This window comes from Pangasianodon hypophthalmus, chromosome 9 (genome assembly GCF_027358585.1).
Source record: "Pangasianodon hypophthalmus isolate fPanHyp1 chromosome 9, fPanHyp1.pri, whole genome shotgun sequence".
Classification (NCBI taxonomy): Eukaryota; Metazoa; Chordata; class Actinopteri; order Siluriformes; family Pangasiidae; genus Pangasianodon; species Pangasianodon hypophthalmus.
Genome location: NC_069718.1, coordinates 28,910,494 through 28,922,364, shown reverse-complemented (window position 1 = coordinate 28,922,364; position 11,871 = coordinate 28,910,494). Strand labels below are relative to the sequence as shown.

The following is an 11,871-nucleotide window of genomic DNA, read 5'->3' as shown; positions in this document are numbered from 1 at the left end:
TCTTTCCACACTCCACAATCTCTCAGCTACAATTTATTATAGGACCATTAGGTCATGTACATAACACACACATGTGAGAGCGAGCAGCCTACAAACAACACACTCTGATCTGTGTTCAAGTTTCTACATCCAACACTGCAGATATAGTGCATTTTATTACATTAATTATATTATATTTATTAAAATAAAGAATTACCTCTAGGTCGGATTACTGTAATGCATTACTGTCTGGATGTTCCAGTAGATGCATAAACAAGCTCCATTTAGTCCAGAACGCAACAGCGAGAGTCCTTACTAGAACCAGAAGATATGACCACATCACTCCTATCTTATCCACACTGCATTTGCTCCCAATCAAATTTTGCATTGATTATAAAATACTACTATTGACCTATAAAGCAATAATGGTCTCACACCTCAGTACCTGGCGAACTTTTGGTCTTTTACGATCCGCCATGCCTACTTCAGTCAAAAGGTGCAGGCTATTTGTTGGTACCTCGAATAGTGAAGGTTATAGCAGGGGGTAGAGCTTTCTCTTACAAAGCCCCACAGTTATGGAACAGCCTTCCACTTAGTGTTCGGGGCTCAGACACAGTCTCAGTGTTTAAGTCTAGGCTGAAAACATATTTGTTTAGTCTAGTCAAGTCAACCCCCCCACATTCACTCTGGTTTGTCGACGGCCCTCATGTCTGTGTTACCTTCTGGCTCTCCCTTTTAGTTAGGCTGTCACAGCTAATCTTGCCAGAGTCCCTGCTTGCACTCTGCATGCAATGTACATTGTCCTTAACCATTACGGGACAAAAGCTTACCTAACAACTCTCTCTCTCTCTCTCTCTCTCTCTCTCTCTCTCTCTCTGCTGAGCTACACATGCTACTCCTGAGATGCCAGTGATCCTGACCCCTTCTGCTCTCCAGACCTGCCTGATCCATCCTAATACCCTTCTTCTGGTTGGAGTTCTCATCAGTTGAGATTGCTCGCTGCTGCTGGGGGTGGCCTTGACCACATGGATGGCCTTAAGATCACTGGGATTGCTGGGGTGGTGCCTCTTGGGGGGCATGGAGATGCAGGGAGTTGTACTGTGATGGATTGTGAATGCGACTGCTGTGGTGGCTTTGGGGCTGTGGTTGCCATGAGCAGATTGGTACTCAGGACTCTATCAGTGTAAAGTGGATTGGTTTAACAAACGGGACTTCTTGTGAAAACTGTAATGAATTTACTGATTGCACAGCTGCACTATTTGTCCACTTAGTACACTGTTATAGAGGGGATTTATTTAAATGGCACTATCCGTTAGCACCCAGATGAGGGTTGGGTCCCTTTTGAGTCTGGTTTCTGTATTTCTGTAAAGCTGCTTTGTGACAATGCCCATTGCTAAAAGCACTATACAAATAAAACTGAATTGAAATTGTACACATGATAATCTGTCCTCTAACTCCAAATTCATCACAACCTGGGGAGAAATATTTTTGTTTTCAAAGAATTATTGCCTCTGGCTCCAGGTGCAGTTGAAGTAGATGTTCTGATTTGCTCAGCTTTACGTCACTCATATTCAACTTGTGTTGATTGTTGGAAGTGTTGACAGTGGGCGGGGCATGAACTCACAGACAGTCACGTGGGCTTCAGATTAGTTAGTTAATTTTCTTAATGTCTGATATTAGAGAAAACACATGCAAAACCAGAAATGCTGCAATAAGCTGAAAACAAAATGGAGGGATGTGTGAAAAAAGCAGAACTCATAAGCTGAGTTATCACATTAGCTAAGTTATTCCTCTGACCAATGTGTTTATATTAGCATCCTTCATTACTTTTATTCTAAGTAACATCAATTATTCACATTAAAAACTACTTACACAATAATCCTCACTAAATCAATATACACGTTTCCATTAAGGTAAAATCAGAAAAAAAAATTTACTGTAAAAACGTGTGTGTGTGTGTGTGCGTGTGTTTATTATCCTACCTCAATGCCCTTTGCCCTCTGCAGAATAAACCAGGTAGGTCAGTGAAGGTGAAACTCAGCAACTCCATTTTGTGAGGAGGGGACAATAAACTATATCAAGAGTAAAAACGCAGTGAGTATCTAAATCTAAAGCTATAATATATAAACACACTGAAGTGACACTAGATGCAGAAGAGTTTTGTGGGTTTGTACTGAAGGTTTAATGTACACAGGTTGTTTTAGGACTTGATACCGTGACTATTTCCTGTAAGTGAACTCTGTGCTGATACAGGGTTTGATTTAACACACCGATGTTGGAGTGAAGTAAACGTGTGTCCTGCTGTAATCTGGAGAAGGAGACTTGACCTCCAACATGAGTGTTCCTGGAAAACTGGACATAAAAAAATATGAGAGGTGAGTTACTTTTCCATTCACCAGCAATAAATACGCACCGTCTCATGGGAACAGATCTGTATCTCTAAACACTCACTAGTTAACAGAGGAACTAAACTTTGCTTTAAGGTGATTAATAGCAGTGAATATATCACTGATCTGATGTAAGAAAAGTTTAGAGAAATCATTCACTGAGAGAAGAGTAAAAAGGACTGTGTAATGTGTAGCATAAGAGCAGCATAGCTTTGAGTCAGTGAACTCTACAGGCTTTAAGACCCAGCTGAGTCAGTTAGCTGTGATTGGGACTCCTGATATCAGAGTAATTCCTGAGGTATGAGGCGAGTCTCCTGTTTGATTAAGTGTGCAGACTGTAGCTGAATTAAAAAGATGGAATTCTTGGTGTTTAATGATGAACACATTGTTTAACAGTGCTGAGACAGCAGAGTATTAATTATTGCTGATATTTCTGTTGTAATTCTAGAATGATGGAGGGAAAGAGATCAGACTCACCAGAACCCAGCTGTGTGTCCATGAAGAGTGACTGGTCAGTGGATCCTCCAATTACCTTCAGAGACAGAGACAGTCCTACTGATGTGAGGTCAGTATATTGAGGTGTTTTACAGCAGTGTTCCACCTGATCAAACTCACTCGTCTCATTATGAAGCCCTTCATGAGCTTTATCAGGTGTTGAAGCAGTAAAACACTAAACTGTGCAGTGCGGCAGCTCTCGGACTGGCAGTGAGGAAAACTGCTTTAAGAGTTCAGTTCAGCCTGCAGTCCCTGAGCTGGAGGGTCTGTGGTGCTACAGAAGAACATTTACACCTGGGAAATTAATGACTATATAACTATTTTATTCATTCATTTAAACATTTGTTTCTAAATATGTTAGTGTCAGTCAGGAAATCCTGAAATCAGTGTATTGTGTTAAAATTGCAGTAATTGATTTTTCCATGTACATATCACCTAAAATTTGCAGAACATGAAAAAAACAAAACAAAACAAAAAAAAAAAAACAATGGTCATGGCCTCGGCATAAGTGTATTATGCAGCTGAAAAAAAAAAAAACGTTTGGAAATCAGCTAAAGTCAGGCCTCATGTCTGTCATCTTATAGACACTCCCTAATGCCCCTTCACTCAGTCCCCATCTCAGCTTCCCTCAGGAGAGGAAAGTAACATCTCCAAAGCTCTAGGTTTGATACACTGCATGGCCAAAAATTTACGGACATCTGACCATAACGTTCATACAGCATGTGCTTGTTAAACATCCCATTCCAGATTTAGTCCCAATTTGCTGTTATCCTCCACTCCTCTGGGAAGGCTTTCCACTGTATTTTGGAGCGTGGCTGTGGGGATTTGCCTATTGAGCCACAAGAGCATTAGTGAGGTCAGGTACTGATGTTGGGCGAGGAGGCCTGGGGGGCAGTCACTGTTACAGTTCATCCCAAAGGTGTTCAGTGGGGTTGAGGTCAGGGCTCTGTATAGGCCACTCGAGTTCTACCACTCCAACCATGGCAAAATTTGTCTTCATGTGATAATGACAGTGTGCACAGGGGCATTGTCATGCTGGAACAGGTTTGTGCCACTTAGTTTTAGTGAAGGGAAACTGTAAAGTTATAGCCTACAAAGACATTCTACAGTATACAGTTGTGTGCTTCCAAATTTCTGGCACCAGTCTGCGGAAGAACCACACACGGGTGTGGTGGTCAGGTGTCCGCAAACTTTTGGCTATATAGTGTACCTTCAATAAGGGACACCCCTCCTAATCTGAGAATAGATGGGATATTATCAGCATGATTAGGCTAATTTGCACTAAACTGATTAGGCCTAGTTATATAGCCCAACATTACACTGATCCTGATGTTAGCCTAAAAACATGATTATTTTACATAATGTAAACATTTATTAAACTACAACATACCGCATCATCCTCAGGGGAAGTCTGAGATAAACGGAACTGAGTGATTCCTCTGTCTTCTGTTCTTTAGCCACTCGGATATGATTATCACCTGCTGCATACTCCACGGTAAACTGTACAGTACCACAACTGCAACATAGCCTCTTGTATTTAACAGGTGAACTGTGCGACTGAGTCTCTATAACCACCACAATGATGCATTCTCACATAGTGTGTTCCCATCATTCCCTGCCCCATAACACTGAGTTTGAGCTTCTACACAATTTCTTGTGAAAATGGTTTGATTTTAGTCACTATTGCGTTTTTCTCACCACTGTGTATGCATGAAATGATGTATATGAGAATACGGGATAAATCACGTCCATTATTGACTCAATAAGAGACACAGCATTTTACTTTCTAGTCCCATATTATAAGGGACTTGTGGCAATCCATAGGTAAATGGTGCAATAAAGGCACTCTTCACCATCCTCCTAAATCACTATGAGAGAAATTTTGCTTATTTCTAGTGCTATACCTTCATTCATGCTGCTTTTGGCTGTGTGACCAAAAACTAAATGTTAAAATCCAAATATCAGCCACCTGGCACAGTGGATACACAAAGCACTGAAGCTCGCCGATGTAACAAGCAGAGTACCTGTGTAACATGATTAGACAATAAATCACTCAGCCATCCTGTATATAAACTAGCCTATAGCCATGCTAGTCACTGTTGTTAACAGCTAGTGAAAGTGTTTTAGCTATGAAAGTGAACCACAGATGTGCTCCAGTGTTGTCCAGCATTGAGGCGTTGAGTGGAACAAAATCAAAAATGGAAAAATGAAAAAAGAGCTAGTCAGTTGGAGGAAACTTTTCACTTTATCACATTATCACCTAATTCTGTATAAGAGCTGTGTGCTGGGTAAATTATAAAGCATAATTAAGTAAAGTATTTTGTGTAAAGTATACTTGTAGTATAGAGAGAGTGCTCCATACATCAGTTCCTAATTATTCTACAGTGTCTTACATTTATGCTGTGTATTATTATTCTTACTGCTCCAGTTTTCATTATTATGCATTTCCCCACTATTCTGTTATTCTATCATCATTATTCTGTAATTAGGGATTTTTATCACCTAGATCTAAGTAACGAAGTAAAGCAATAAATAATAATAAATAAACTTATTATAAACTTCTTATAAATAAACTGCCTCATTCATAAATTGAAATTGTCATAGTAATGCTAATCCTTGCTAATGATAGATGAGGTTTATTTGATAGTTTGTACTCTAGCTGAACTTTACTCTACAAGCCACCATAGATCCTGGCGGTGGGGCTTTGTGAACATAGGCGGAAATTGGGGGCAGGCTTAAGGAGTAAAAATCATAAGTCATAAATGTCAAACCACATACTTAACTGTTGGAGACCTGAACTTTAAAAAATGTTCTTTAAACAATTTACCTATCTTACCTCATGCACCTTTAAATATCTTTATCTTTGTGTTTTTTAGTGTGTGTTGTACAGCTATGAATACAAATAGTCCATATTACATGTTGTGTTTTTTTTTGTTCACAGATCACTAAAGAAGAAATCAGACATCAGCAGAAATCACTTGGAGTCCATATTCAAGGTGTGTGTGTGACTTGTGTTGTTTTATCGATGTACAGCAGCATTATGGGTAATCAGACAGTTGTAACTGTGATAACAGACAGAGTTTTTTTTTTTTTTTTGTTTTGAAAAATAAAAGCATCTCTCACTGTGTAACATTATAATATTTAGATCTGTTACTGTGTGTTTCTAACCAGGAGCTGGAACACAAAGTCATCACTCTGATAAAGAATGAGCTGAAGAGATTTAGGAAGATCCTGAGTCCAGATTACCCAGCATGCACTGAGAGGGAGGTGGAGGATGAGGAGGATCTATACAGTGTCAGAGAGGGAGCGCTGAAGATCACACTGCACGTCCTGAAGAAAATGAACCACACAGATCTCGCTAACGCACTGCACAACAGTAAGAGCTCTGAGCCATGACTTTATTCCATCAGGTTCACTTTAGAGAGAGGAAGTTGTTTTAGATATTAACACTTTTAGTTTTAAGTTTGATTTTAGTATCATGTACATCTGGTGCTTTTCTGTTCTGTTCGTGGTCCAGCTTGTGGTTACTCTGTAAAATGGTCTTGTTCCTTTAGTAATATTTAGTACATTTATTAATATTTAGAATCAGGAATTAACAGCAGCATTTGAAAGAATTTTACATTTTATATTGTGCTCAGTGATTTTGCATTAAAACATGCTATTACTTTGTTTATTAGAACTTGCCTCTGTGTATCAGTCAAAGTTGAAATCCAACCTGAGAGAGAAGTTTAAAAGAATTAATGAAGGAATCTCACAGCATGGAAGCTCAGCACTTCTGAATGAGATCTACACAGAGCTCTACATCACAGAGGGTTGGAGTGGAGATGTCAATAATGAACATGAGGTGAGACAGATTGAGACAGCATCCAGGAGACCAGCAACACGGGAGACACCCATCAAATGTAATGACCTCTTTAAAGACAAGTCCATCAGAACGGTGCTGACTAAAGGAGTTGCTGGAATTGGAAAAACAGTCTCTGTGCAGAAGTTCATTCTGGACTGGGCTGAAGGAAAAGCAAATCAGGACATCTTCTTCATGTTTCCACTTCCCTTTAGAGAGCTGAATTTGATAAAGCAGAAAAATCTCAATCTGATGAATCTTCTTCATCACTTTTTCCCAGAAATGAGAAAACTACAATTAATAGGCTCCTACAAAGTGGTGTTGATCTTCGATGGTCTGGATGAGTGTCGACTTCCTCTAAATTTCCAGAACAATGAGAGATTGTGTGATGTGACAGAGTCAGCCTCAGTGGATGTGCTGCTGACAAACCTCATCAAGGGGAATCTGCTTCCCTCTGCTCACCTCTGGATAACCTCTCGACCAGGAGCAGCCAATCAGATCCCTCCTGAGTGTGTAGACCAGGTAACAGAGGTACGAGGGTTCCGTGATCGTCAGAAAGAGGATTACTTCAGGAAGAGGATCAGTGATCAGAGCCTGGCCAATAAAATCATCACACACATGAAGTGTTCCAGAAGCCTCTACATCATGTGCCACATCCCAGTCTTCTGTTGTATTTCAGCCACTGTTCTAGAGAGAATGTTGGGTGAAGCAGAGAGTGGAGAGATCCCCAGGACTCTGACTCAAATGTTCACACACTTCCTGATCTTTCAGATCAAACACAAGGACCAAAAGTACCATCAGAAATGTGGCCCTGATCCTCAGCAGACCAGAGAGAGTATCCTGGCACTGGGAAAACTGGCTTTCCAACAGCTGGAGAAAGGAAACCTGATCTTCTATGAGGAAGACCTGAGAGAGTGTGGCATTGATGTCAGAGAAATCTCAGTGTACTCAGGAGTGTGTGCCCAAATCTTGAGAGCAGAGTTTGGGCTTCACCTGGCGAAGGTGTTCAGCTTTGTACATCTGAGTGTTCAGGAATTTCTGGCTGCTTTATATGCATTTCTCTGCTTCATCAGCAGAAATGTAACAAAACAACAAACCACTGATCTGTCTGATCTTTTCAGAAAGTCAAACATGTCCAATTTCCTCAGGAGTGCAGTGGACAAGGCCTTACAGAGTGAGAATGGACACTTGGACCTATTCCTTCGCTTCCTTCTGGGTCTCTCACTGGAATCCAATCAGACTCTCTTACGAGCCTTAATGCCACAGACAGGAAGCAGCTCTTACAGCAAACAAGAAACAGTCGAGTACATCAAGGAGAAGATCAGGAAGAATCCATCTCCAGAGAAATCCATCAATCTGTTCCACTGTCTGAATGAACTGAATGATCATTCTCTAGTGCAGGAAGTTCAAACTTACTTGAACAGAGGAGGTTACAGTCGTCTCAGTGGAAGCAGACTCTCTCCTGCTCAGTGGTCAGCTCTGGTGTTTGTGTTACTGAACTCACAACAGGAGCTGGATGAGTTTAATTTGAGGAAATATGACCGATCAGAGGAATGTCTTCTGAGGCTGCTGCCAGTGGTCAAAGCCACCAGAAAAGCTGTGTGAGTATTTTTATTTATAAATGTATTACTGCATAGTTTGTTATTTTAATGTAACACTGAACTGTACTGTTTGGATTAATGCTTTTTAATAGTTACTCTAATCATCTTCAAATAAACACATTTTACTCTAACAAGAAATGTCTGCAATGAGGACTGGGTGATATGGACAAAATCTTTTATGAAGATATAATAAAGAAGAAAATAATTTCAGATCTTCATATATATATTTATATTTACTGTATGTATGTGTGTATATATATATATATATATATATATATATATATATATATATATATATATATATATATATATATATATATATATATATATATATATATATTATATTTAATTTTCCCGCAATTTTCTCCCTAATGTAGTCATGGCTGATTCTCACCCTCCAGTTCAGTATCCCCTACCAACTTCCCACACAAGTGATGCCAACCGTATCTTTTCAAAATGCTTATGCAAAATAACACACTTGGAGGAAAGCGGTATCTGCCCACTTCCGTATACATTAGCTCCCATGATCAGTTAGTATCACTGTGATTGATAGGGGAGAGAGAGTATGCCACCCCTCCCTCCCTGTGAGCAGGGACTCACTTGCTCACTTGGACTCCTGGCCACTGATGGCTGTGGCATCATCAGGATTTAAACTCACGATTTCTGGAAAATAGGATGAACACTCTTCTGTTGCTCCACTCAGGAGCCTTTTTTTACTAGCACACTGCAAGTAGCTCCTTGCACTGACCTTAGTGACATAAATCAGCTGCCAAAAGTGGCTTTTACGACATTGGAAATATAAAAGTATAATCAAGACTATCTATCAATAGACATTATTCATTATTCTATTTTATCATTCTATCAACATATATCAGCACTATGTGCACTGAGAGGCATGTGAGAGAGAATAAGGTCACTTTCACCCCTACCTTGATTGGTTTTGACCTCTAAAAATTTATTTTTATGTTGGGCCTGCTTGGATGTATGTGAACACTCCACCTGTACTCAGGTCCACACCAAACAACTAAACCAGTGTCTGTGTAAATTCGAGGTCTCGAGGTGACAGATTTGTAACTGTATGAGCACAGAGAACAAGACACACCAACTGTTTTATCGTCTCCGTGCAATTCAACATATAACTCGCTGTAAAGTACGGCTAGTATTGGAATGTTATTACCTGGTAGTGTCCAGTTCTATAATTCTTCATTTTCTGTAATAAAATGCACTATATCTGCAGTGTTGGTTGTAGAAACTTGAACACAGATCAGAGTGTAGCGTTTGTAGGCTGCTCGCTCTCACATGTGTGTGTTATGTACATGACCTAATGGTCTTATAATAAATTGTAGCTGAGAGATTGTGGAGTGCAGAAAGACGTCCCTGCTCCTGTAAATGTGCTGATGTGGTGTCCTGTCCTCTGATTTCTGTGTGTGAGAGAAACACACTGACATTTCTGTTACATGTTAAACTTTAGCTGTATTATGGCTGTGTTTGTGTGTTTGAGATCAGTGTTCTGATATTTCATCATTTCTCTTCCAGGCTGTGTGAGTGTAATTTGACAGAGGAAAGCTGTAGAGTTCTGTCCTCAGTTCTCAGCTCAAACTCCTCCAGTCTGAGAGAACTGGACCTGAGTATCAATAAACTGCAGGATTCAGGAGTGAAGCTGCTCTCTGCTGGACTGGAGAATCCACACTGTACACTGGAGATACTGAGGTATACACACACACAATAAATATGATGTACTAGCTCTAGGAGCATCACTAAATATTATATACAGAAATTATATTGTGTGTGTGTAAGAGAGCGATATACAAATACATATTCATTTACATTACATTTATGACATTTGGCAGACGCCCTTATCCAGAGCGACTTACAAAAGTGCTTTGAAGTCTATCAAAATATACATTCTGATACAGTCTTGCTAGGTCACAAACTGGGAATACCATCATTCTAAAAACTCTGTTGGGGAGATACTAGACAATACAATTTTTTTAAGTGCTAATTTAAGTACTTTAGGAAGAGGTAGGTCTTTAGTCATTGTTTGAAGACTGCCAGTGACTCAGCTGTTCAGACATCTAGGGGAAGTTCATTCCACCACCTAGATGCCAGAACAGAGAAGAGTCTCGATGTACCCTTCCTTGTACCCTGAGAGATGGTGGGACCAGTCGAGCAGTGCTAGAGGATTGGTGGGAGCGTGGTGCCGTGTGGGATGTGATAAGTGCTTTGAGATAAGTGGATGCTGGTCTGTTCTTGGCTTTGTAGGCAAGCATCAGTGTTTTAAATCTGATGCAGGCAGCTACAGGACGCCAGTTGAGGGAGCCTAGCAATAGGGTGGTGTGGGAGAACTTAGGAAGGTTGAAAACCAGTCGTGCAGCTGCATTCTAGATCAGTTGCAGAGGACAAATGGCGCTCAGAGGCAGACCTGCCGGGAGTGAGGTGCAGTAGTCCAGTCTTGAAATGACAAGGGACTGAACAAGCACCTGTGTGGCCTGTGTGGAAAGAAATGGACAAATTCTTCTGATGTTATAAAGGAGAAATCAGCATGAGCATGCCAGATTAGTAATGTGAGAGGAGAAGGACAGTTGATTTTCCATGGTTACCCCAAGGTTGTGTGCAGTAACCGAAAGCGAGATCAGAGAATTGTCTAGGGAGATTGCAAGATCATGACATGGGGATGAATCACCTGGGATGAACAGCAGTTCAGTTTTGCTGCTATTGAGTTTCAGCTGATGAACTGTCATCCATGATAAGATGTCTGCAAGACATGAATGTCTGAGGGAGGGAAGGAGAGGATGAGTTAAGTGTTATCTGCATAGCAGTGGTATGAAAACCCATGTGAGGATATGAGCGCACCAAAAGATTGAGTATAGATGGAGAAGAGGAGAGGACCAAGTACTGAGCCTTGTGGGACACCAGTGGAGAGTCTGTGGGGAACAGATGTGGATCCCCTCCATGTCACCTGATATGACCGACCTTCAACGTAGGATGCAAACCATTGCCATGCTGCACCACAGATTCCTAGGCTCATGAGGGTGGACAAGGGAGTGTTATAGTCCACTGCTGAAAGGTCAAGGAGGATGAGGACTGAAGACAGTTTAGCTGATCTAGCAGCATGTATCTTCTCAGTGACAGCCAAAAGGGCAGTCTCTGTGGAGTGTGCTGGTTTGAAGCCTGACTGGTTGGGATCTTGGAGGTTGTTCTGTGAGAGATAAAGAGATAGTTGATTGTAGACAGTTCATTCAAGGGTTTTAGAAAGAAAAGAGAGAAGTGATACCGATTGGTAGGTGCTAATGTCAGAGGGATCCAGATTGGGTTTCTTCAGGATGGGAATAACACTTGCTCTCTTGAGTGATGTTGGTACATGACCAGATGTTATGGAGTTATGATGATAGTGGAGGAAGGTCTTGAGAGATGGTCTAGAGCATTGTGTAAGGGATTGGATCCAATGGGCAGGTGGTAGGATTTCAGGACAAGATGATTTTCAGGATCTCTTCTGTTCCTAGTTTAGAAAAATGTGCCAGCGAATGAGAAGGAGAATCCTCAGAGGGTAGTGTTGGAGTTGCGGTAA

At 40.7% G+C, this 11,871-nt stretch overlaps 1 protein-coding gene across 1 annotated transcript; it reads left to right on the top strand.

Annotated features, from left to right (window-relative positions):
- Positions 1 to 1,997: 1,997 nt before the first annotated feature.
- Positions 1,998 to 11,808, top strand: LOC128318773 (NLR family CARD domain-containing protein 3-like). The gene is made up of 7 exons (XM_053236634.1): positions 1,998 to 2,073; positions 2,233 to 2,354; positions 2,815 to 2,931; positions 5,803 to 5,857; positions 6,033 to 6,237; positions 6,539 to 8,303; positions 9,840 to 11,808. The coding sequence occupies exons 2-7, from the start codon at positions 2,314 to 2,316 to the stop codon at positions 10,030 to 10,032; spliced, it is 2,376 nt and encodes a 791-aa protein (XP_053092609.1). The 5' UTR covers positions 1,998 to 2,073; positions 2,233 to 2,313; the 3' UTR covers positions 10,033 to 11,808.
- The last annotated feature ends 63 nt before the right edge of the window (positions 11,809 to 11,871 follow it).